The following is a 27,366-nucleotide window of genomic DNA, read 5'->3' as shown; positions in this document are numbered from 1 at the left end:
TAATGGGAGCTCCCCCCGCATTCTGTCACACACCTGTGCCGCACACTGACCTCCAGCTACTGCCCGGGAGCCACAGTGCAGCCATTACACATTCTATACTGGGCTGTGTGTAGGAGAGGGAGCGGGGTGTTAGTAATGGGTGTACCCCGCATTCTGTCACACACCTGTGCCGCACACTGACCTCCAGCTACTGCCCGGGAGCCACAGTGCAGCCATTACACATTCTATACTGGGCTGTGCCTAGGAGAGGGAGCGGGGTGTTAGTAATGGGTTTACCCCGCATTCTGTCACACACCTGTGCCGCACACTGACCTCTACCTACTGCCCGGGAGCCACAGTGCAGCCATTACACATTCTATACTGAGCTGTGTCTAGGAGAGGGAGCGGGGTGTTAGTAATGGGTGTACCCCGCATTCTGTCACACACCTGTGCCGCACACTGACCTCCAGCTACTGCCCGGGAGCCACAGTGCAGCCATTACACATTCTATACTGGGCTGTGCCTAGGAGAGGGTGCGAGGTGTTAGTAATGGGTGTACCCCGCATTCTGCCACACACCTGTGCCGCACACTGACCTCCAGCTACTGGCCGGGAGCCACAGTGCAGCCATTACACATTCTATACTGGGCTGTGCCTAGGAGAGGGAGCGGGGTGTTAGTAATGGGTGTACCCCGCATTCTGCCACACACCTGTGCCGCACACTGACCTCCAGCTACTGCCCGGGAGCCACAGTGCAGCCATTACACATTCTATACTGGGCTGTGTCTAGGAGAGGGAGCGGGGTGTTAGTAATGGGTGTACCCCGCATTCTGTCACACACCTGTGCCGCACACTGACCTCTACCTACTGCCCGGGAGCCACAGTGCAGCCATTACACATTCTATACTGGGCTGTGCCTAGGAGAGGGAGCGGGGTGTTAGTAATGGGAGCTCCCCCCGCATTCTGTCACACACCTGTGCCGCACACTGACCTCCACCTACTGCCCGGGAGCCACAGTGCAGCCATTACACATTCTATACTGGGCTGTGCCTAGGAGAGGGAGTGGGGTGTTAGTAATGGGAGCTTCCCCGCATTCTGTCACACACCTGTGCCGCACACTGACCTCCAGCTACTGCCCGGGAGCCACAGTGCAGCCATTACACATTCTATACTGGTCTGTGCCTAGGAGAGGGAGCGGGGTGTTAGTAATGGGAGCTACCCCGCATTCTGTCACACACCTGTGCCGCACACTGACCTCCAGCTACTGCCCGGGAGCCACAGTGCAGCCATTACACATTCTATACTGAGCTGTGCCTAGGAGAGGGAGCGGGGTGTTAGTAATGGGTGTACCCCCGCATTCTGCCACACACCTGTGCCGCACACTGACCTCCAGCCACTGCCCGGGAGCCACAGTGCAGCCATTACACATTCTATACTGAGCTGTGCCTAGGAGAGGGAGCGGGGTGTTAGTAATGGGTGTACCCCGCATTCTGTCACACACCTGTGCCGCACACTGACCTCCAGCTACTGCCCGGGAGCCACAGTGCGGCCATTACACATTCTATACTGGGCTGTGCCTAGGAGAGGGAGCGGGGTGTTAGTAATGGGTGTACCCCGCATTCTGTCACACACCTGTGCCGCACACTGACCTCCACCTACTGCCCGGGAGCCACAGTGCAGCCATTACACATTCTATACTGGGCTGTGTCTAGGAGAGGGAGCGGGGTGTTAGTAATGGGTGTACCCCGCATTCTGTCACACACCTGTGCCGCACACTGACCTCTACCTACTGCCCGGGAGCCACAGTGCAGCCATTACACATTCTATACTGGGCTGTGCCTAGGAGAGGGAGCGGGGTGTTAGTAATGGGAGCTCCCCCCGCATTCTGTCACACACCTGTGCCGCACACTGACCTCCAGCTACTGCCCGGGAGCCACAGTGCAGCCATTACACATTCTATACTGGGCTGTGCCTAGGAGAGGGAGCGGGGTGTTAGTAATGGGTGTACCCCGCATTCTGCCACACACCTGTGCCGCACACTGACCTCCAGCTACTGCCCGAGAGCCACAGTGCAGCCATTACACATTCTATACTGGGCTGTGCCTAGGAGAGGGAGCGGGGTGTTAGTAATGGGAGCTCCCCCCGCATTCTGTCACACACCTGTGCCGCACACTGACCTCCAGCTACTGCCCGGGAGCCACAGTGCGGCCATTACACATTCTATACTGGGCTGTGCCTAGGAGAGGGAGCGGGGTGTTAGTAATGGGAGCTCCCCCCGCATTCTGTCACACACCTGTGCCGCACACTGACCTCCAGCTACTGCCCGGGAGCCACAGTGCGGCCATTACACATTCTATACTGGGCTGTGCCTAGGAGAGGGAGCGGGGTGTTAGTAATGGATGTACCCCGCATTCTGTCACACACCTGTGCCGCACACTGACCTCCAGCTACTGCCCGGGAGCCACAGTGCAGCCATTACACATTCTATACTGAGCTGTGCCTAGGAGAGGGAGCGGGGTGTTAGTAATGGGTGTACCCCGCATTCTGTCACACACCTGTGCCGCACACTGACCTCCAGCTACTGCCCGGGAGCCACAGTGCAGCCATTACACATTCTATACTGGGCTGTGCCTAGGAGAGGGAGCGGGGTGTTAGTAATGGGTGTACCCCGCATTCTGTCACACACCTGTACCGCACACTGACCTCCAGCTACTGCCCGGGAGCCACAGTGCGGCCATTACACATTCTATACTGGACTGTGCCTAGGAGAGGGAGCGGGGTGTTAGTAATGGGTGTACCCCGCATTCTGCCACACACCTGTGCCGCACACTGACCTCCAGCTACTGCCCGGGAGCCGCAGTGCAGCCATTACACATTCTATACTGAGCTGTGTCAAGGAGAGGGAGCGGGGTGTTAGTAATGGGTGTACCCCGCATTCTGCCACACACCTGTGCCGCACACTGACCTCCACCTACTGCCCGGGAGCCACAGTGCAGCCATTACACATTCTATACTGAGCTGTGCCTAGGAGAGGGAGCGGGGTGTTAGTAATGGGTGTACCCCGCATTCTGCCACACACCTGTGCCGCACACTGACCTCCAGCTACTACCTGGGAGCCACAGTGCGGCCATTACACATTCTATACTGGGCTGTGCCTAGGAGAGGGAGCGGGGTGTTAGTAATGGATGTACCCCGCATTCTGTCACACACCTGTGCCGCACACTGACCTCCAGCTACTGCCCGGGAGCCACAGTGCAGCCATTACACATTCTATACTGAGCTGTGCCTAGGAGAGGGAGCGGGGTGTTAGTAATGGGTGTACCCCGCATTCTGTCACACACCTGTGCCGCACACTGACCTCGAGCTACTGGCCGGGAGCCACAGTGCGGCCATTACACATTCTATACTGGGCTGTGCCTAGGAGAGGGAGCGGGGTGTTAGTAATGGGTGTACCCCGCATTCTGCCACACACCTGTGCCGCACACTGACCTCCAGCTACTACCTGGGAGCCACAGTGCGGCCATTACACATTCTATACTGGGCTGTGCCTAGGAGAGGGAGCGGGGTGTTAGTAATGGGAGCTCCCCCCGCATTCTGCCACACACCTGTGCCGCACACTGACCTCCAGCTACTGCCCGGGAGCCACAGTGCAGCCATTACACATTCTATACTGGGCTGTGCCTAGGAGAGGGAGCGGGGTGTTAGTAATGGGTGTACCCCGCATTCTGCCACACACCTGTGCCGCACACTGACCTCCAGCTACTGCCCGGGAGCCACAGTGCGGCCATTACACATTCTATACTGCGCTGTGCCTAGGAGAGGGAGCGGGGTGTTAGTAATGGGTGTACCCCGCATTCTGCCACACACCTGTGCCGCACACTGACCTCCACCTACTGCCCGGGAGCCACAGTGCAGCCATTACACATTCTATACTGGGCTGTGCCTAGGAGAGGGAGCGGGGTGTTAGTAATGGGTGTACCCCACATTCTGCCACACACCTGTGCCGCACACTGACCTCCAGCTACTGCCCGGGAGCCACAGTGCAGCCATTACACATTCTATACTGGGCTGTGCCTAGGAGAGGGAGCGGGGTGTTAGTAATGGGTGTACCCTGCATTCTGCCACACACCTGTGCCGCACACTGACCTCCAGCTACTGCCCGGGAGCCACAGTGCAGCCATTACACATTCTATACTGGGCTGTGCCTAGGAGAGGGAGCGGGGTGTTAGTAATGGGTGTACCCCGCATTCTGTCACACACCTGTGCCGCACACTGACCTCCAGCTACTGCCCGGGAGCCACAGTGCGGCCATTACACATTCTATACTGAGCTGTGCCTAGGAGAGGGAGCGGGGTGTTAGTAATGGGTGTACCCCGCATTCTGTCACACACCTGTGCCGCACACTGACCTCCAGCTACTGCCCGGGAGCCACAGTGCGGCCATTACACATTCTATACTGAGCTGTGCCTAGGAGAGGGAGCGGGGTGTTAGTAATGGGTGTACCCCGCATTCTGCCACACACCTGTGCCGCACACTGACCTCCAGCTACTGCCCGGGAGCCACAGTGCGGCCATTACACATTCTATACTGGGCTGTGCCTAGGAGAGGGAGCGGGGTGTTAGTAATGGGTGTACCCCGCATTCTGCCACACACCTGTGCCGCACACTGACCTCCAGCTACTGCCCGGGAGCCACAGTGCAGCCATTACACATTCTATACTGGGCTGTGCCTAGGAGAGGGAGCGGGGTGTTAGTAATGGGTGTACCCCGCATTCTGCCACACACCTGTGCCGCACACTGACCTCCACCTACTGCCCGGGAGCCACAGTGCGGCCATTACACATTCTATACTGAGCTGTGCCTTGGAGAGGGAGCGGGGTGTTAGTAATGGGTGTACCCCGCATTCTGTCACACACCTGTGCCGCACACTGACCTTCAGCTACTGCCCGGGAGCCACAGTGCGGCCATTACACATTCTATACTGGGCTGTGTCTAGGAGAGGGAGCGGGGTGTTAGTAATGGGTGTACCCCGCATTCTGTCACACACCTGTGCCGCACACTGACCTCCAGCCACTGCCCGGGAGCCACAGTGCAGCCATTACACATTCTATACTGGGCTGTGCCTAGGAGAGGGAGCGGGGTGTTAGTAATGGGAGCTCCCCCCGCATTCTGTCACACAGCTGTGCCGCACACTGACCTCCAGCTACTGCCCGGGAGCCACAGTGCGGCCATTACACATTCTATACTGGGCTGTGCCTAGGAGAGGGAGCGGGGTGTTAGTAATGGGAGCTCCCCCCGCATTCTGTCACACACCTGTGCCGCACACTGACCTCCAGCTACTGCCCGGGAGCCACAGTGCGGCCATTACACATTCTATACTGGGCTGTGCCTAGGAGAGGGAGCGGGGTGTTAGTAATGGATGTACCCCGCATTCTGTCACACACCTGTGCCGCACACTGACCTCCAGCTACTGCCCGGGAGCCACAGTGCAGCCATTACACATTCTATACTGAGCTGTGCCTAGGAGAGGGAGCGGGGTGTTAGTAATGGGTGTACCCCGCATTCTGTCACACACCTGTGCTGCACACTGACCTCCAGCTACTAGCCGGGAGCCACAGTGCGGCCATTACACATTCTATACTGGGCTGTGCCTAGGAGAGGGAGCGGGGTGTTAGTAATGGGTGTACCCCGCATTCTGCCACACACCTGTGCCGCACACTGACCTCCAGCTACTACCTGGGAGCCACAGTGCGGCCATTACACATTCTATACTGGGCTGTGCCTAGGAGAGGGAGCGGGGTGTTAGTAATGGGAGCTCCCCCCGCATTCTGTCACACACCTGTGCCGCACACTGACCTCCAGCTACTGCCCGGGAGCCACAGTGCAGCCATTACACATTCTATACTGGGCTGTGCCTAGGAGAGGGAGCGGGGTGTTAGTAATGGGAGCTCCCCCCGCATTCTGCCACACACCTGTGCCGCACACTGACTTCCAGCTACTGCCCGGGAGCCACAGTGCAGCCATTACACATTCTATACTGGGCTGTGCCTAGGAGAGGGAGCGGGGTGTTAGTAATGGGTGTACCCCGCATTCTGCCACACACCTGTGCCGCACACTGACCTCCAGCTACTGCCCGGGAGCCACAGTCCGGCCATTACACATTCTATACTGCGCTGTGCCTAGGAGAGGGAGCGGGGTGTTAGTAATGGGTGTACCCCGCATTCTGCCACACACCTGTGCCGCACACTGACCTCCACCTACTGCCCGGGAGCCACAGTGCAGCCATTACACATTCTATACTGGGCTGTGCCTAGGAGAGGGAGCGGGGTGTTAGTAATGGGTGTACCCCACATTCTGCCACACACCTGTGCCGCACACTGACCTCCAGCTACTGCCCGGGAGCCACAGTGCAGCCATTACACATTCTATACTGGGCTGTGCCTAGGAGAGGGAGCGGGGTGTTAGTATTGGGAGCTACCCCCGCATTCTGCCACACACCTGTGCCGCACACTGACCTCCAGCTACTGCCCAGGAGCCACAGTGCAGCCATTACACATTCTATACTGGACTGTGCCTAGGAGAGGGAGCGGGGTGTTAGTAATGGGTGTACCCCGCATTCTGTCACACACCTGTGCCGCACACTGACCTCCAGCTACTGCCCGGGAGCCACAATGCAGCCATTACACATTCTATACTGGGCTGTGCCTAGGAGAGGGAGCGGGGTGTTAGTAATGGGAGCTCCCCCCGCATTCTGCCACACATCTGTGCCGCACACTGACCTCCAGCTACTGCCCGGGAGCCACAGTGCGGCCATTACACATTCTATACTGGACTGTGCCTAGGAGAGGGAGCGGGGTGTTAGTAATGGGTGTACCCCGCATTCTGTCACACACCTGTGCCGCACACTGACCTCCAGCTACTGCCCGGGAGCCACAGTGCAGCCATTACACATTCTATACTGGGCTGTGTCTAGGAGAGGGAGCGGGGTGTTAGTAATGGGTGTACCCCGCATTCTGTCACACACCTGTGCCGCACACTGACCTCTACCTACTGCCCGGGAGCCACAGTGCAGCCATTACACATTCTATACTGGGCTGTGCCTAGGAGAGGGAGCGGGGTGTTAGTAATGGGAGCTCCCCCCGCATTCTGTCACACACCTGTGCCGCACACTGACCTCCAGCTACTGCCCGGGAGCCACAGTGCAGCCATTACACATTCTATACTGGGCTGTGCCTAGGAGAGGGAGCGGGGTGTTAGTAATGGGTGTACCCCGCATTCTGCCACACACCTGTGCCGCACACTGACCTCCAGCTACTGCCCGAGAGCCACAGTGCAGCCATTACACATTCTATACTGGGCTGTGCCTAGGAGAGGGAGCGGGGTGTTAGTAATGGGAGCTCCCCCCGCATTCTGTCACACACCTGTGCCGCACACTGACCTCCAGCTACTGCCCGGGAGCCACAGTGCGGCCATTACACATTCTATACTGGGCTGTGCCTAGGAGAGGGAGCGGGGTGTTAGTAATGGGAGCTCCCCCCGCATTCTGTCACACACCTGTGCCGCACACTGACCTCCAGCTACTGCCCGGGAGCCACAGTGCGGCCATTACACATTCTATACTGGGCTGTGCCTAGGAGAGGGAGCGGGGTGTTAGTAATGGGTGTACCCCGCATTCTGCCACACACCTGTGCCGCACACTGACCTCCACCTACTGCCCGGGAGCCACAGTGCAGCCATTACACATTCTATACTGAGCTGTGCCTAGGAGAGGGAGCGGGGTGTTAGTAATGGGTGTACCCCGCATTCTGCCACACACCTGTGCCGCACACTGACCTCCAGCTACTACCTGGGAGCCACAGTGCGGCCATTACACATTCTATACTGGGCTGTGCCTAGGAGAGGGAGCGGGGTGTTAGTAATGGATGTACCCCGCATTCTGTCACACACCTGTGCCGCACACTGACCTCCAGCTACTGCCCGGGAGCCACAGTGCAGCCATTACACATTCTATACTGAGCTGTGCCTAGGAGAGGGAGCGGGGTGTTAGTAATGGGTGTACCCCGCATTCTGTCACACACCTGTGCCGCACACTGACCTCGAGCTACTGGCCGGGAGCCACAGTGCGGCCATTACACATTCTATACTGGGCTGTGCCTAGGAGAGGGAGCGGGGTGTTAGTAATGGGTGTACCCCGCATTCTGCCACACACCTGTGCCGCACACTGACCTCCAGCTACTGCCCGGGAGCCACAGTGCGGCCATTACACATTCTATACTGCGCTGTGCCTAGGAGAGGGAGCGGGGTGTTAGTAATGGGTGTACCCCGCATTCTGCCACACACCTGTGCCGCACACTGACCTCCACCTACTGCCCGGGAGCCACAGTGCAGCCATTACACATTCTATACTGGGCTGTGCCTAGGAGAGGGAGCGGGGTGTTAGTAATGGGTGTACCCCACATTCTGCCACACACCTGTGCCGCACACTGACCTCCAGCTACTGCCCGGGAGCCACAGTGCAGCCATTACACATTCTATACTGGGCTGTGCCTAGGAGAGGGAGCGGGGTGTTAGTAATGGGAGCTCCCCCCGCATTCTGCCACACACCTGTGCCGCACACTGACCTCCAGCTACTGCCCGGGAGCCACAGTGCAGCCATTACACATTCTATACTGGGCTGTGCCTAGGAGAGGGAGCGGGGTGTTAGTAATGGGTGTACCCCGCATTCTGTCACACACCTGTGCCGCACACTGACCTCCAGCTACTGCCCGGGAGCCACAGTGCGGCCATTACACATTCTATACTGAGCTGTGCCTAGGAGAGGGAGCGGGGTGTTAGTAATGGGTGTACCCCGCATTCTGTCACACACCTGTGCCGCACACTGACCTCCAGCTACTGCCCGGGAGCCACAGTGCGGCCATTACACATTCTATACTGAGCTGTGCCTAGGAGAGGGAGCGGGGTGTTAGTAATGGGTGTACCCCGCATTCTGCCACACACCTGTGCCGCACACTGACCTCCAGCTACTGCCCGGGAGCCACAGTGCGGCCATTACACATTCTATACTGGGCTGTGCCTAGGAGAGGGAGCGGGGTGTTAGTAATGGGTGTACCCCGCATTCTGCCACACACCTGTGCCGCACACTGACCTCCAGCTACTGCCCGGGAGCCACAGTGCAGCCATTACACATTCTATACTGGGCTGTGCCTAGGAGAGGGAGCGGGGTGTTAGTAATGGGTGTACCCCGCATTCTGTCACACACCTGTGCCGCACACTGACCTCCAGCTACTGCCCGGGAGCCACAGTGCGGCCATTACACATTCTATACTGAGCTGTGCCTAGGAGAGGGAGCGGGGTGTTAGTAATGGGTGTACCCCGCATTCTGCCACACACCTGTGCCGCACACTGACCTCCACCTACTGCCCGGGAGCCACAGTGCGGCCATTACACATTCTATACTGAGCTGTGCCTAGGAGAGGGAGCGGGGTGTTAGTAATGGGTGTACCCCGCATTCTGTCACACACCTGTGCCGCACACTGACCTTCAGCTACTGCCCGGGAGCCACAGTGCGGCCATTACACATTCTATACTGGGCTGTGTCTAGGAGAGGGAGCGGGGTGTTAGTAATGGGTGTACCCCGCATTCTGTCACACACCTGTGCCGCACACTGACCTCCAGCCACTGCCCGGGAGCCACAGTGCAGCCATTACACATTCTATACTGGGCTGTGCCTAGGAGAGGGAGCGGGGTGTTAGTAATGGGAGCTCCCCCCGCATTCTGTCACACAGCTGTGCCGCACACTGACCTCCAGCTACTGCCCGGGAGCCACAGTGCGGCCATTACACATTCTATACTGGGCTGTGCCTAGGAGAGGGAGCGGGGTGTTAGTAATGGGAGCTCCCCCCGCATTCTGTCACACACCTGTGCCGCACACTGACCTCCAGCTACTGCCCGGGAGCCACAGTGCGGCCATTACACATTCTATACTGGGCTGTGCCTAGGAGAGGGAGCGGGGTGTTAGTAATGGATGTACCCCGCATTCTGTCACACACCTGTGCCGCACACTGACCTCCAGCTACTGCCCGGGAGCCACAGTGCAGCCATTACACATTCTATACTGAGCTGTGCCTAGGAGAGGGAGCGGGGTGTTAGTAATGGGTGTACCCCGCATTCTGTCACACACCTGTGCCGCACACTGACCTCCAGCTACTGGCCGGGAGCCACAGTGCGGCCATTACACATTCTATACTGGGCTGTGCCTAGGAGAGGGAGCGGGGTGTTAGTAATGGGTGTACCCCGCATTCTGCCACACACCTGTGCCGCACACTGACCTCCAGCTACTACCTGGGAGCCACAGTGCGGCCATTACACATTCTATACTGGGCTGTGCCTAGGAGAGGGAGCGGGGTGTTAGTAATGGGAGCTCCCCCCGCATTCTGTCACACACCTGTGCCGCACACTGACCTCCAGCTACTGCCCGGGAGCCACAGTGCAGCCATTACACATTCTATACTGGGCTGTGCCTAGGAGAGGGAGCGGGGTGTTAGTAATGGGAGCTCCCCCCGCATTCTGCCACACACCTGTGCCGCACACTGACCTCCACCTACTGCCCGGGAGCCACAGTGCAGCCATTACACATTCTATACTGGGCTGTGCCTAGGAGAGGGAGCGGGGTGTTAGTAATGGGTGTACCCCACATTCTGCCACACACCTGTGCCGCACACTGACCTCCAGCTACTGCCCGGGAGCCACAGTGCAGCCATTACACATTCTATACTGGGCTGTGCCTAGGAGAGGGAGCGGGGTGTTAGTATTGGGAGCTACCCCCGCATTCTGCCACACACCTGTGCCGCACACTGACCTCCAGCTACTGCCCGGGAGCCACAGTGCAGCCATTACACATTCTATACTGGACTGTGCCTAGGAGAGGGAGCGGGGTGTTAGTAATGGGTGTACCCCGCATTCTGTCACACACCTGTGCCGCACACTGACCTCCAGCTACTGCCCGGGAGCCACAATGCAGCCATTACACATTCTATACTGGGCTGTGCCTAGGAGAGGGAGCGGGGTGTTAGTAATGGGAGCTCCCCCCGCATTCTGCCACACATCTGTGCCGCACACTGACCTCCAGCTACTGCCCGGGAGCCACAGTGCGGCCATTACACATTCTATACTGGACTGTGCCTAGGAGAGGGAGCGGGGTGTTAGTAATGGGTGTACCCCGCATTCTGTCACACACCTGTGCCGCACACTGACCTCCAGCTACTGCCCGGGAGCCACAGTGCAGCCATTACACATTCTATACTGGACTGTGCCTAGGGGAGGGAGCGGGGTGTTAGTAATGGGAGCTCCCCCCGCATTCTGTCACACACCTGTGCCGCACACTGACCTCCACCTACTGCCCGGGAGCCACAGTGCGGCCATTACACATTCTATACTGAGCTGTGCCTAGGAGAGGGAGCGGGGTGTTAGTAATGGGTGTACCCCGCATTCTGCCACACACCTGTGCCGCACACTGACCTCCAGCTACTGCCCGGGAGCCACAGTGCGGCCATTACACATTCTATACTGAGCTGTGCCTAGGAGAGGGTGCGGGGTGTTAGTAATGGGTGTACCCCGCATTCTGTCACACCCCTGTGCCGCACACTGACCTCCAGCTACTGCCCGGGAGCCACAGTGCGGCCATTACACATTCTATACTGGTCTGTGCCTAGGAGAGGGAGCGGGGTGTTAGTAATGGGTGTACCCTGCATTCTGCCACACACCTGTGCCGCACACTGACCTCCAGCTACTGGCCGGGAGCCACAGTGCGGCCATTACACATTCTATACTGGGCTGTGCCTAGGAGAGGGAGCGGGGTGTTAGTAATGGGTGTACCCCGCATTCTGCCACACACCTGTGCCGCACACTGACCTCCAGCTACTGCCCGGGAGCCACAGTGCAGCCATTACACATTCTATACTGGGCTGTGCCTAGGAGAGGGAGCGGGGTGTTAGTAATGGGTGTACCCCGCATTCTGCCACACACCTGTGCCGCACACTGACCTCCACCTACTGCCCGGGAGCCACAGTGCAGCCATTACACATTCTATACTGGGCTGTGCCTAGGAGAGGGAGCGGGGTGTTAGTAATGGGTGTACCCCGCATTCTGCCACACACCTGTGCCGCACACTGACCTCCAGCTACTGCCCGGGAGCCACAGTGCAGCCATTACACATTCTATACTGGGCTGTGCCTAGGAGAGGGAGCGGGGTGTTAGTAATGGGTGTACCCCGCATTCTGTCACACACCTGTGCCGCACACTGACCTCCACCTACTGCCCGGGAGCCACAGTGCGGCCATTACACATTCTATACTGGGCTGTGTCTAGGAGAGGGAGCGGGGTGTTAGTAATGGGTGTACCCCGCATTCTGTCACACACCTGTGCCGCACACTGACCTCCAGCCACTGCCCGGGAGCCACAGTGCAGCCATTACACATTCTATACTGGGCTGTGCCTAGGAGAGGGAGCGGGGTGTTAGTAATGGGAGCTCCCCCCGCATTCTGTCACACACCTGTGCCGCACACTGACCTCCAGCTACTGCCCGGGAGCCACAGTGCAGCCATTACACATTCTATACTGGGCTGTGCCTAGGAGAGGGAGCGGGGTGTTAGTAATGGGAGCTCCCCCCGCATTCTGTCACACACCTGTGCCGCACACTGACCTCCAGCTACTGCCCGGGAGCCACAGTGCGGCCATTACACATTCTATACTGAGCTGTGTCTAGGAGAGGGAGCGGGGTGTTAGTAATGGGAGCTCCCCCCGCATTCTGTCACACACCTGTGCCGCACACTGACCTCCAGCTACTGCCCGGGAGCCACAGTGCGGCCATTACACATTCTATACTGGGCTGTGCCTAGGAGAGGGAGCGGGGTGTTAGTAATGGGAGCTCCCCCCGCATTCTGTCACACACCTGTGCCGCACACTGACCTCCAGCTACTGCCCGGGAGCCACAGTGCAGCCATTACACATTCTATACTGAGCTGTGTCTAGGAGAGGGAGCGGGGTGTTAGTAATGGGTTTACCCCGCATTCTGTCACACACCTGTGCCGCACACTGACCTCCAGCTACTGCCCGGGAGCCACAGTGCGGCCATTACACATTCTATACTGAGCTGTGCCTAGGAGAGGGAGCGGGGTGTTAGTAATGGGAGCTCCCCCCGCATTCTGTCACACACCTGTGCCGCACACTGACCTCCAGCTACTGCCCGGGAGCCACAGTGCAGCCATTACACATTCTATACTGAGCTGTGCCTAGGAGAGGGAGCGGGGTGTTAGTAATGGGAGCTCCCCCCGCATTCTGTCACACACCTGTGCCGCACACTGACCTCCAGCTACTGCCCGGGAGCCACAGTGCGGCCATTACACATTCTATACTGAGCTGTGTCTAGGAGAGGGAGCGGGGTGTTAGTAATGGGTGTACCCCGCATTCTGTCACACACCTGTGCCGCACACTGACCTCCAGCTACTGGCCGGGAGCCACAGTGCAGCCATTACACATTCTATACTGGGCTGTGCCTAGGAGAGGGAGCGGGGTGTTAGTAATGGGTGTACCCCGCATTCTGCCACACACCTGTGCCGCACACTGACCTCCAGCTACTGCCCGGGAGCCACAGTGCAGCCATTACACATTCTATACTGGGCTGTGCCTAGGAGAGGGAGCGGGGTGTTAGTAATGGGAGCTCCCCCCGCATTCTGCCACACACCTGTGCCGCACACTGACCTCCAGCTACTGCCCGGGAGCCACAGTGCAGCCATTACACATTCTATACTGGGCTGTGCCTAGGAGAGGGAGCGGGGTGTTAGTAATGGGTGTACCCCGCATTCTGTCACACACCTGTGCCGCACACTGACCTCCAGCTACTGCCCGGGAGCCACATTGCAGCCATTACACATTCTATACTGGGCTGTGCCTAGGAGAGGGAGCGGGGTGTTAGTAATGGGTGTACCCCGCATTCTGCCACACACCTGTGCCGCACACTGACCTCCAGCTACTGCCCGGGAGCCACAGTGCGGCCATTACACATTCTATACTGAGCTGTGTCTAGGAGAGGGAGCGGGGTGTTAGTAATGGGTGTACCCCGCATTCTGTCACACACCTGTGCCGCACACTGACCTCCAGCTACTGCCCGGGAGCCACAGTGCAGCCATTACACATTCTATACTGGGCTGTGCCTAGGAGAGGGAGCGGGGTGTTAGTAATGGGTGTACCCCGCATTCTGTCACACACCTGTGCCGCACACTGACCTCCAGCTACTGCCCGGGAGCCACAGTGCAGCCATTACACATTCTATACTGGGCTGTGCCTAGGAGAGGGAGCGGGGTGTTAGTAATGGGTGTACCCCGCATTCTGCCACACACCTGTGCCGCACACTGACCTCCAGCTACTGCCCGGGAGCCACAGTGCAGCCATTACACATTCTATACTGGGCTGTGCCTAGGAGAGGGAGCGGGGTGTTAGTAATGGGTTTACCCCGCATTCTGCCACACACCTGTGCCGCACACTGACCTCCAGCTACTGCCCGGGAGCCACAGTGCAGCCATTACACATTCTATACTGGGCTGTGCCTAGGAGAGGGAGCGGGGTGTTAGTAATGGGTGTACCCCGCATTCTGTCACACACCTGTGCCGCACACTGACCTCTACCTACTGCCCGGGAGCCACAGTGCGGCCATTACACATTCTATACTGGGCTGTGCCTAGGAGAGGGAGCGGGGTGTTAGTAATGGGTGTACCCCGCATTCTGCCACACACCTGTGCCGCACACTGACCTCTACCTACTGCCCGGGAGCCACAGTGCAGCCATTACACATTCTATACTGGGCTGTGCCTAGGAGAGGGAGCGGGGTGTTAGTAATGGGAGCTCCCCCCGCATTCTGTCACACACCTGTGCCGCACACTGACCTCCAGCTACTGCCCGGGAGCCACAGTGCAGCCATTACACATTCTATACTGGGCTGTGCCTAGGAGAGGGAGCGGGGTGTTAGTAATGGGTGTACCCCGCATTCTGTCACACACCTGTGCCGCACACTGACCTCCAGCTACTGCCCGGGAGCCACAGTGCAGCCATTACACATTCTATACTGAGCTGTGTCTAGGAGAGGGAGCGGGGTGTTAGTAATGGGTGTACCCCGCATTCTGCCACACACCTGTGCCGCACACTAACCTCCAGCTACTGCCCGGGAGCCACAGTGCGGCCATTACACATTCTATACTGAGCTGTGCCTAGGAGAGGGAGCGGGGTGTTAGTAATGGGAGCTCCCCCCGCATTCTGTCACACACCTGTGCCGCACACTGACCTCCAGCTACTGCCCGGGAGCCACAGTGCAGCCATTACACATTCTATACTGGGCTGTGCCTAGGAGAGGGAGCGGGGTGTTAGTAATGGGTGTACCCTGCATTCTGCCACACACCTGTGCCGCACACTGACCTCCAGCTACTGGCCGGGAGCCACAGTGCAGCCATTACACATTCTATACTGGGCTGTGCCTAGGAGAGGGAGCGGGGTGTTAGTAATGGGAGCTCCCCCCGCATTCTGCCACACACCTGTGCCGCACACTGACCTCCAGCTACTGCCCGGGAGCCACAGTGCAGCCATTACACATTCTATACTGGGCTGTGTCTAGGAGAGGGAGCGGGGTGTTAGTAATGGGTGTACCCCGCATTCTGTCACACACCTGTGCCGCACACTGACCTCCAGCTACTGCCCGGGAGCCACAGTGCAGCCATTACACATTCTATACTGGGCTGTGCCTAGGAGAGGGAGCGGGGTGTTAGTAATGGGTGTACCCCGCATTCTGCCACACACCTGTGCCGCACACTGACCTCCAGCTACTGGCCGGGAGCCACAGTGCGGCCATTACACATTCTATACTGGACTGTGCCTAGGAGAGGGAGCGGGGTGTTAGTAATGGGTGTACCCCGCATTCTGTCACACACCTGTGCCGCACACTGACCTCCAGCTACTGCCCGGGAGCCACAGTGCAGCCATTACACATTCTATACTGGGCTGTGCCTAGGAGAGGGAGCGGGGTGTTAGTAATGGGTTTACCCCGCATTCTGCCACACACCTGTGCCGCACACTGACCTCCAGCTACTGCCCGGGAGCCACAGTGCAGCCATTACACATTCTATACTGAGCTGTGTCTAGGAGAGGGAGCGGGGTGTTAGTAATGGGTGTACCCCGCATTCTGTCACACACCTGTGCCGCACACTGACCTCTACCTACTGCCCGGGAGCCACAGTGCGGCCATTACACATTCTATACTGGGCTGTGCCTAGGAGAGGGAGCGGGGTGTTAGTAATTGGTGTACCCCGCATTCTGCCATACACCTGTGCCGCACACTGACCTCCAGCTACTGCCCGGGAGCCACAGTGCAGCCATTACACATTCTATACTGAGCTGTGTCTAGGAGAGGGAGCGGGGTGTTAGTAATGGGTGTACCCCGCATTCTGTCACACACCTGTGCCGCACACTGACCTCTACCTACTGCCCGGGAGCCACAGTGCGGCCATTACACATTCTATACTGGGCTGTGCCTAGGAGAGGGAGCGGGGTGTTAGTAATGGGTGTACCCCGCATTCTGTCACACACCTGTGCCGCACACTGACCTCCAGCTACTGCCCGGGAGCCACAGTGCGGCCATTACACATTCTATACTGAGCTGTGCCTAGGAGAGGGAGCGGGTGTTAGTAATGGGTGTACCCCGCATTCTGCCACACACCTGTGCCGCACACTGACCTCCAGCTACTGCCCGGGAGCCACAGTGCGGCCATTACACATTCTATACTGGGCTGTGCCTAGGAGAGGGAGTGGGGTGTTAGTAATGGGTGTACCCCGCATTCTGCCACACACCTGTGCCGCACACTGACCTCCAGCTACTGCCCGGGAGCCACAGTGCAGCCATTACACATTCTATACTGAGCTGTGTCTAGGAGAGGGAGCGGGGTGTTAGTAATGGGAGCTCCCCCCGCATTCTGTCACACACCTGTGCCGCACACTGACCTCTACCTACTGCCCGGGAGCCACAGTGCGGCCATTACACATTCTATACTGGGCTGTGCCTAGGAGAGGGAGCGGGGTGTTAGTAATGGGAGCTCCCCCCGCATTCTGTCACACACCTGTGCCGCACACTGACCTCTACCTACTGCCCGGGAGCCACAGTGCGGCCATTACACATTCTATACTGGGCTGTGTCTAGGAGAGGGAGCGGGGTGTTAGTAATGGGTGTACCCCGCATTCTGTCACACACCTGTACCGCACACTGACCTCCAGCTACTGCCCGGGAGCCACAGTGCAGCCATTACACATTCTATACTGGGCTGTGCCTAGGAGAGGGAGCGGGGTGTTAGTAATGGGAGCTCCCCCCGCATTCTGTCACACACCTGTGCCGCACACTGACCTCCAGCTACTGCCCGGGAGCCACAGTGCAGCCATTACACATTCTATACTGAGCTGTGCCTAGGAGAGGGAGCGGGGTGTTAGTAATGGATGTACCCCGCATTCTGCCACACACCTGTGCCGCACACTGACCTCCAGCTACTGCCCGGGAGCCACAGTGCAGCCATTACACATTCTATACTGGGCTGTGCCTAGGAGAGGGAGCGGGGTGTTAGTAATGGGAGCTTCCCCGCATTCTGTCACACACCTGTGCTGCACACTGACCTCCAGCTACTGCCCGGGAGCCACAGTGCGGCCATTACACATTCTATACTGGGCTGTGCCTAGGAGAGGGAGCGGGGTGTTAGTAATGGGAGCTCCCCCCGCATTCTGCTCCTTTGCACTCGCCCCACTGCCAGCATTTTGGTGGTTGGGATCCCGGCACCGGGATATCGTAGTACACCCCCCGAGGAGAAATAGTCCCTATAGAAGTACTTATCAGAGAGCCTGGGCTCAGCTGGGGGGAGGATGATGACGTATGTTCTGTCTCTTATGTGGATAATGTGATGTATAATTAGTCAGACATAATGTGAATGAAGTCCTGTTCTGCAATCTCCAGGAAGAGGAGCTAGTTCCGCCACGTCCTCCGCTCCCCCGGTCCTATGACTTTTCCGATCCAGCTCCCCCACTGCCCCACTTATCCAGTGATAGCAGCTCGTCCTTGCTGTGTTATAGCAAGGGCCCCGTACACCTCCCTGAGGACAAGAGCACTCATCATGTCCAAGTGTATCAAAGAAATGGATCCTATTGTGTAAGGGACCAGAGCGGCTGCAATGCCTGTGTAGTGTTCATCCCCATCTCGCTGCCATTGTGTTCTCAGTGTGCTCCTCCATGTGTATACTGCATGCATACGGTGGTCTGTATGTGGTGTGTATTGGTAAGGTCTGGTAAGTGACAGTGCTGCTGGGGAATTACATATTAAAGGTTCATGAAGGCGGCTTTATGGATTCCTCTCCCAGTGACTGTACAGAGGATGGATTGCCAGATAGAGCAGGGGTGGCAGAGTGGAGTGCCTCCCTCTGTGGATCTTTGTGGCAGACTAATAGTGATTCATGCAGGGAAATTATGTTTATATTCACATGGTTGAGGTTATTCCGTGGAATGAGGTGGCAGTGCTTCTGTGACTCTGTGGAACATTCATCCAGTGATAGGTCTTAGGAATACCCACCCAGGGTTAGTGGTAGTAGGTGGGGCTGTGGAATATCTGCCCAGTGCAGGTGGTAGAGGTGTGTCAGTGGAATATTCATCCATTGTAGGTGGTAGACGTGGGTGCTTGGAGTATCTGTCCAGTGTATGTGGTAGTAGTAGGTCCATTGAATATCTGCCCATTGTAGGTGGTAGAGAGAGGTCCGTGGAGTATCTGCCTAGGTGGTAGAGGTGGATCCCCAGAGTATTCATCCAGTGTAGGTGGTAGAGGTGGATCCCCAGAGTATTCATCCAGTGTAGGTGGTAGAGGTGGATCCCCAGAGTATCCATCCAGTGTAGGTGGTAGAGGTGGATCCCCAGAGTATCCATCCAGTGTAGGTGGTAGAGGTGGATCCCCAGAGTATCCATCCAGTGTAGGTGGTAGAGGTGGATCCCCAGAGTATCCATCCAGTGTAGGTGGTAGAGGTGGATCCCCAGAGTATCCATCCAGTGTAGGTGGTAGAGGTGGATCCCCAGAGTATCCATCCAGTGTAGGTGGTAGAGGTGGATCCCCAGAGTATCCATCCAGTGTAGGTGGTAGAGGTGGATCCCCAGAGTATCCATCCAGTGTAAGTGGCAGAGGTGGATCCCCAGGCTATCCATCCAGTGTAAGTGGTAGAGGTGGGTCCTTGAAATATCTGTCCAGTGTATGTAGTAGAGGTGGGACCTTAAAATATTTGTCCAGTGTAGGTGGAAGAGGTGGGTCCGTGGAATATCCGTCCAGTGTAGGTGGTAGAGGTGGGCCCGTGGAATATCCGTCCAGTGTAGGTTGGTAGAGGTGGGCCCGTGGGATATTCATCCACTGTAGGTGGTAGAGGTGGGCCCGTGGGATATGCATCCACTGTAGGTGGTAGAGGTGGGTTCGTGAAATATGCATCCAGTGTAGGTGGTAGAGGTGGGTCCGTGGAATATGCATCCAGTGTAGGTGGTAGAGGTGGGTTCATGAAATCTTTGTCCAATGTAGGTGGTAGAGGTGGATCCGTGGAATCTTTGTCCAGTGTAGGTGGTAGAGCTGTATACATGGAATATTTGTCCTGTGTAGGTGGGAGAGGTGGATCAATGTAATGTTTGTCCAGTGTACATGGTAGATATGGGTCAGTGGAATATTCATCCAGTGTGGGTGGTAGAGGTGAGTCCGTGGTATATATACCCAGTGTAGGTGGCAGAGGTCGGTGCATGGAATATCTGCTCAGTGTAGGTGGTAGAGGTGGGTCCTTGGAATAACTTCCCAGGGTAGGTGGTAGAGGTGGGTCCATGGAATATTTGTCCAGTGTATGTGGTAGAGCTGGGTCTGTGGAATATCCGTTCAGTGTAGGTGGTAGAGGTGAGCCCGTGGAATATCCGTCCAGTGTAGGTAGTAGAGGTGGGCCCATGAAATATTCATCCACTGTAGGTGGTAGAGGTGGATCCCCAGGCTATCCATCCAGTGTAGGTGGTAGAGGTGGGCCCGTGGGATATATACCCAGTGTAGGTGGCAGAGGTCGGTGCATGGAATATCTGCTCAGTGTATGTGGTAGAGGTGGGTCCTTGGAATAACTTCCCAGGGTAGGTGGTAGAGGTGGGTCCATGGAATATTTGTCCAGTGTATGTGGTAGAGCTGGGTCTGTGGAATATCCGTTCAGTGTAGGTGGTAGAGGTGGATCCCCAGAGTATCCATCCAGTGTAGGTAGTAGAGGTGGATCCCCAGAGTATCCATCCAGTATAGGTGGTAGAGGTGGATCCCCAGGCTATCCATCGTAGGTGGTAGAGGTGGGCCCGTGGGATATCCGTTCAGTGTAGGTGGAAGAGGTGGGTCCGTGGAATATCCATCAAGTGAAGGTGGTAGAGCTGGATCCATGGAATATGCATCCAGTGTAGGTGGTTGATGTGGGCCCGTGGAAGAGGTGCGTCCGTGGAATATCCATCCAGTGTAGGTGGTAGAGGTGGGCCCGTGGAATATCCGTCCAGTGTAGGTGGTAGAGGTGGACCCGTGGAATATTCATCCAGTGTAGGTGGTTGCGGTGGGTCTGTGAAATATCCGTCCAGTGTATGTGGTAGAGGTGGATCCGTGGAATCTTTGTCCAATATATGTGGTAGAGGTGGATCCGTGGAATATTTGTCCAATGTAGGTGGTAGAGGTGGGTCAGTGAAATATCCGTCCAGTGTATGTGGTAGAGGTGGATCCGTGGAATCTTTGTCCAGTGTAGGTGGTAGAGATGGGTCAGTGGAATATTCATCCAGTGTAGGTGGTAGAGGTGGATCCGTGGAATCTTTGTCCAGTGTAGGTGGTAGAGCTGGGTCCATGGAATATTTGTTCCGTGTAGGTGGGAGAGGTGGATCAGTGGAATATTTGTCCAGTGTACATGGTAGAGATGGGTCAGTGGAATATTCATCCAGTGTAGGTGGTAGAGGTGAGTCCATGGTATATCTACCCAGTGTAGGTGGCAGACGTCAGTGCATGGAATATCTGCTCAGTGTAGGTGGTAGAGGTGGGTCCTTGGAATAACTTCCCAGGGTAGGTGGTAGAGGTGGGTCCATGGAATATTTGTCCAGTGTATGTGGTAGAGCTGGGTCTGTGAAATATCCGTTCAGTGTAGGTGGTAGAGGTGAGCCCGTGGAATATCCGTCCAGTGTAGGTAGTAGAGGTGGGCCCATGAAATATTCATCCACTGTAGGTGGTAGAAGTGGGTCCATGGAATATTCGTCCAGTGTAGGTGTCTACGGACCCACCTCTAACATACTGTAGATTCATTGTAGGTGATAGAGGTGGGTCCATGGAAGTACTGTAGATTCATTGTAGGTAGTAGAGATGGGTTGGTTGAATATCTGTCCATTGTATGTGGTATAGATGTGTCCATGGAATATTTGTCCAGTGTAGGTGATAGAGGTGGATCGGTGAAATAGAAGTCCAGTATATGTGGTAGAGCTGGGTCTGTGGAATATCCGTCCAGTGTAGGTGGTAGAGGTGGGTCCAGGGAATATCCGTTCAGTGTAGGTGTTAGAGGTGTGGATCCTTGGAATATGTGTCCATTGTTGGCGATAGAGGTGGGTTCATGGAATATTTGTCCAGTATAGTTGGTAGGTGTGGGTCCGTGGAATATCCATCCAGTGTAGAGGGCCCGTTGATATACAGTACTGTAGATTGATTGTAGGTGGTAGAGGTTGGTCCGTGGAATATCTGTCCTGTGAAGGTGGTAGAGGTGGGTCCATGAGATATCCGTCTAGTGTAGATGGTAGAGGTTGGTCCATGGAATATCTGTCCAGTGTAGGTGATAGAGGTTGGTTCGTGTAATATCTGTTCTGTGTAGGTGGATTTTTGTTTTCTCTTGCCAGTCTATATTGAATCTCCTCATTTGCATCACATAATATTGTCTCACACTGCCATCCCACCATCTGTGGCCTTGTGTACAAGGTTTACTCAGCTACCATTTTGTTCCAGGGGCCAGATTACAGATTGTACAAAAGTGAGCCTGAGCTGACCACTGTGGCAGAAGTGGACGAGTCCAATGGAGATGACAAGACTGACCTAACGTTGGACATAGATGCTACAGGTAACAAAGGTTCAATGCTTCATCGTCTTCTAAGTACAGTATATAGGAGCAAAGTGCCAGTTATTTCATAGACCAAACCAACCTGATTTTACTTTTTTCACATTATTGCTGCTTTAAATCTAGTGGCTAAATCATCTTGAGGGAAGCATTGTAACAAAGGAAGCATTGTAACAAAGGTTTTTATTAACTTAAGTATATTTTCCTTGTAGACACCATTGACCAAATTTATAACACGGTGACAAGTGAAGCCTGTTCAATTCTATGTGTGTGTGGGGATTGTTAATATTTACTCTATATACACAAGATAGTGGGCGCTATTAAAAGACAAAGTAATTGGTAAAAATAATTTATACTTTATAGTGTTGTTTTATTTCTCTAGCTGCCCACAATTGGGGATCTGGATATCCACCAAACTAGAAACAACCAATATATACACAAAAATGTGGGCGCTTCAGAAAAAATATTTACAACAGCTGCTGGTTTTGTAAAATATACATTTTATTGATTTTACTCCTGAATAGATTCTGAGTCGCTTTGATCATATATATATATCACAATAAAACAGATATCCGATTAGTAAAACATTTAATATTAAAAAGACTAATGTCCAAGCATTCAAGACTTGCTGACAGTCCTGCAGATAAGCTGATAATTAGTATGATTAGTATGCATATGCCGGCTGTTAGTGATCAGTAGTGCTTATCACACAATAAGCTCAATAGCAAATTAATAGAAACAGTTCATTGCTTTATGTAGCTTTTTATACTTCACCAAGTCCGGACTGGTTAGTTGAATCCAATGATATATATCATGTGCTGCAGACAGTTCCAAAACTGTGTTTTTAACTGAAGATGGATCTCGCTTGTGCTTTCTGGCTCACAGGCAGGTCACTCGGTGGTGATTCCCCAGTGCTGGTGGTTTTTGCAAATGGTAATGATGGTCTGTACCTTCTTTTGCCACTGGGCTGTCTGGAGGAGCGATACGGGCAGCAAGCCTTGAGCTGCAGGGGACGCCGTGTTTGGCCGCGGTCGCGGCTTCCGGGTTCGGGGCTTCGGCTTCCGGTTGCGTTCCACCTGCGTTTCACGGTCAAAATCAGTCACCTGACGCGTTTCTCCGCCTCTTCAAGGGGCGGTTTCATCAGACCTCTGATGAAACCGCCCCTTGAAGAGGCGGAGAAACGCGTCAGGTGACTGATTTTGACCGTGAAACGCAGGTGGAACGCAACCGGAAGCCGAAGCCCCGAACCCGGAAGCCGCGACCGCGGCCAAACACGGCGTCCCCTGCAGCTCAAGGCTTGCTGCCCGTATCGCTCCTCCAGACAGCCCAGTGGCAAAAGAAGGTACAGACCATCATTACCATTTGCAAAAACCACCAGCACTGGGGAATCACCACCGAGTGACCTGCCTGTGAGCCAGAAAGCACAAGCGAGATCCATCTTCAGTTAAAAACACAGTTTTGGAACTGTCTGCAGCACATGATATATATCATTGGATTCAACTAACCAGTCCGGACTTGGTGAAGTATAAAAAGCTACATAAAGCAATGAACTGTTTCTATTAATTTGCTATTGAGCTTATTGTGTGATAAGCACTACTGATCACTAACAGCCGGCATATGCATACTAATCATACTAATTATCAGCTTATCTGCAGGACTGTCAGCAAGTCTTGAATGCTTGGACATTAGTCTTTTTAATATTAAATGTTTTACTAATCGGATATCTGTTTTATTGTGATATATATATATGATCAAAGCGACTCAGAATCTATTCAGGAGTAAAATCAATAAAATGTATATTTTACAAAACCAGCAGCTGTTGTAAATATTTTTTCTGAAGCGCCCACATTTTTGTGTATATATTTACTCTATATGCCTTTTATATGTAATATGAGTCACATGTATAATAGCCGTTCACATCCATAATTGCTTATTATTTACTTTGGGGCAATAGGACTATAGAAGAAAAAAAATGAGTGTGGAATGCAGGTAAGGGGGACGGAATGAGTGTGTGGGATGCAGTAAGGGTGACGGAATGAGAGTGTGGAATGCAGTAAGGGTGATGGAATGAGAGTGTGGAATGCAGGTAAGGGTGATGGGATGAGAGTGTGGAATGTAGTAAGGGTGACGGAATGAGAGTGTGGAATGCAGTAAGGGTGACGGAATGAGAATATGGTGATGTAGTAAGGGTGACGGAATGAGAGTGTGGAATGCAGTAAGGGTGATGGAATGAGTGTGGGGAATGCAGGTAAAGGGGATGGAATGAGAGTGTGGGATGCAGGTAAGGGTAACGGAATGAGAGTGTGGAATGCAGGTAAGGGTGACGGAATTAGTGTGTGGAATGCAGTAAGGGTGACGGAATAAGAGTGTGGAATGCAGGTAAGGGGGACGGAATGAGTGTGGAATGCAGTAAGGATGACGGAATGAGAGTGTGGAATGTAGTAAGGGTGACGGAATGAAAGTGGAATGCAGTAAGGGTGACGGAATGAGTGTGTGGAATGCAGGTAAGGGTGACGGAATGAGTGTGTGGAATGCAGGTAAGGGTGACGGAATGAGTGTGTGGAATGCAGTAAGGGTGACGGAATGAAAATATGGAATGTAGTAAGGGTGACGGAATGAGTGTGTGGAATGTAGTAAGGGTGACGGAATGAGAGTGTGGAATGCAGGTAAGGGTGACGGAATGAGACTGTGGAATGCAGGTAAGGGTGACGGAATGAGTGTGTGGAATGCAGTAAGGGTGACGGAATGAGAGTGTGGAATGCAGGTAAGGGTGACGGAATGAGTGTGTGGAATGCAGTAAGGGTGACGGAATGAGAGTGTGGAATGTAGTAAGGGTGACGGAATGAGAGTGTGGAATGCAGTAAGGGTGACGGAATGAGAGTGTGGAATGCAGTAAGGGTGATGGAATGAGAGTGTGGAATGCAGTAAGGGTGATGGAATGAGTGTGTGGAATGCAGGTAAGGGTGATGGAATGAGAGTGTGGAATGCAGTAAGGGTGATGGAATGAGAGTGTGGAATGCAGGTAAGGGTGATGGGATGAGAGTGTGGAATGTAGTAAGGGTGACGGAATGAGAGTGTGGAATGCAGTAAGGGTGACGGAATGAGAATATGGTGATGTAGTAAGGGTGACGGAATGAGAGTGTGGAATGCAGTAAGGGTGACGGAATGAGTGTGGGGAATGCAGGTAAGGGTAACGGAATGAGAGTGTGGAATGCAGGTAAGGGTGACGGAATTAGTGTGTGGAATGCAGTAAGGGTGACGGAATGAGAGTGTGGAATGCAGGTAAGGGTAACGGAATGAGTGTGTGGGATGCAGTAAGGGTGACGGAATGAGAGTGTGGAATGCAGTAAGGGTGACGGAATGAGTGTGGGGAATGCAGGTAAGGGTAACGGAATGAGAGTGTGGAATGCAGGTAAGGGTGACGGAATTAGTGTGTGGAATGCAGTAAGGGTGACGGAATGAGAGTGTGGAATGCAGGTAAGGGTGACGGAATGAGTGTGTGGGATGCAGTAAGGGTGACGGAATGAGAGTGTGGAATGCAGTAAGGGTGATGGAATGAGAGTGTGGAATGCAGGTAAGGGTGATGGGATGAGAGTGTGGAATGTAGTAAGGGTGACGGAATGAGAGTGTGGAATGCAGTAAGGGTGACGGAATGAGAATATGGTGATGTAGTAAGGGTGACGGAATGAGAGTGTGGAATGCAGTAAGGGTGATGGAATGAGTGTGGGGAATGCAGGTAAAGGGGATGGAATGAGAGTGTGGGATGCAGGTAAGGGTAACGGAATGAGAGTGTGGAATGCAGGTAAGGGTGACGGAATTAGTGTGTGGAATGCAGTAAGGGTGACGGAATAAGAGTGTGGAATGCAGGTAAGGGTGACGGAATGAGTGTGTGGAATGCAGGTAAGGGTGACGGAATGAGTGTGTGGGATGCAGTAAGGGTGATGGAATGAGAGTGTGGAATGCAGGTAAGGGTGATGGAATGAGAGTGTGGAATGCAGTGTGGATGACGGAATGAGAGTGTGGAATGCAGGTAACGCTCAGGATATGTGGAAAGGTAATGGCTGTGGGGAAGCATCTGGTCACAATCCCTGGAGTTATCGCTGTGTAGGAAAAGCACACGTAGGTTATTAAGAGATTGTACTTACTTCCACCTAAGACATTATATAGTGTGATGCAGTTGGTATGTTCCCTTGTACTGGGGCACTAACTGTGAAATTGTCGTTGTTTTTAGGCTCTCACTTCCCTGTGGGAGTTGTACCTCCTAGGAGCAAATCTCCCCCCATGGAATCCACCACAATAGCTTCTTATGTCACCTTACGGAAGAACAAGAGATTGGACACCAAATCAGTACGTGATAGCTCCAGAAATGTAGCACATATAACAGGGTTTTATATCAAATAGGTTGCTAGTTCCAAATATAGAAACATTGATAAAGGATTTTGTGGGGAATTGATACATATATGAAATAATGTATTTGTGCTGAACTAAGCCTAGTAGCGGTATAGATGTATAGAAACAATTGACGAGGCGTACAGAACAGACACATGAGAAAAAAAGATGCAAATTGTTGTATTTGGCTTCTGTCGGTAGTGCTGTTTAAGGTCTAAAACAGGGAGATTCTGAAACCTTGTCAAATAGTATAAAATAGGGATATCCTGAAAACTTGGATAGAAAGAGGAAAAAAGCATGTAAAAATAGAAATATAAATAAAGTCAAGCTGGCCCACATGTTAGCGTATCCTAATGATACGGATTCCAACGAATAGATGTGGTTGAGGGTACTAAGATGATGGTGATACGCCCTGTGGTGATTTACTTTACCCAAGAGACCCTCTCAACTCTGTTGCTGCGGTGTAAGCTTGAGTCTGCTGAAGAATGTCTTTCTACTGCACGAGGGGGGGCGGGCAGGTGGGTGGAGGTCCTGATAGCGATGGCTGGCTGCTGCTGATCCTACGGAGTGCTGTCAGTTTACCTCTCTCCGTCAGCCGGCTGTCATACAGTGCGTCTCCAGGCATATAAGGCGGGTGCAGGAAATCTTTGCGTCTTACCGCTGTTGTGAACAGGACTTGCCAAGATGTGCGTTACGGGTGTCCTCCGGCGGACTCCTACACACTGCCACTAGCTAGCGTGCAACTCTCACACGAAGCAACGCGTTTCGCCCGTCGTAGCAGGCTTCTTCAGACTCGTGAGGGAAAATGAGGAC

At 54.4% G+C, this 27,366-nt stretch overlaps 1 protein-coding gene across 1 annotated transcript in view; it reads left to right on the top strand.

Moving 5' to 3' along the window:
• The window catches only part of PLEKHA5 (pleckstrin homology domain containing A5), a 303,743-nt gene that overhangs the window by 256,275 nt on the left and 20,102 nt on the right, over positions 1–27,366 (top strand). Inside the window, exons 19-21 of the mRNA XM_063930091.1 lie at positions 18,012–18,203; positions 22,056–22,167; positions 26,396–26,511. Coding sequence (XP_063786161.1) covers positions 18,012–18,203; positions 22,056–22,167; positions 26,396–26,511 — 420 coding nt within the window. The remainder of the gene's footprint in view (positions 1–18,011; positions 18,204–22,055; positions 22,168–26,395; positions 26,512–27,366) is intronic.

This window comes from Pseudophryne corroboree, chromosome 6 (genome assembly GCF_028390025.1).
Source record: "Pseudophryne corroboree isolate aPseCor3 chromosome 6, aPseCor3.hap2, whole genome shotgun sequence".
Taxonomy (NCBI): Eukaryota; Metazoa; Chordata; class Amphibia; order Anura; family Myobatrachidae; genus Pseudophryne; species Pseudophryne corroboree.
This window is presented reverse-complemented; position numbering and strand designations above follow the sequence as displayed.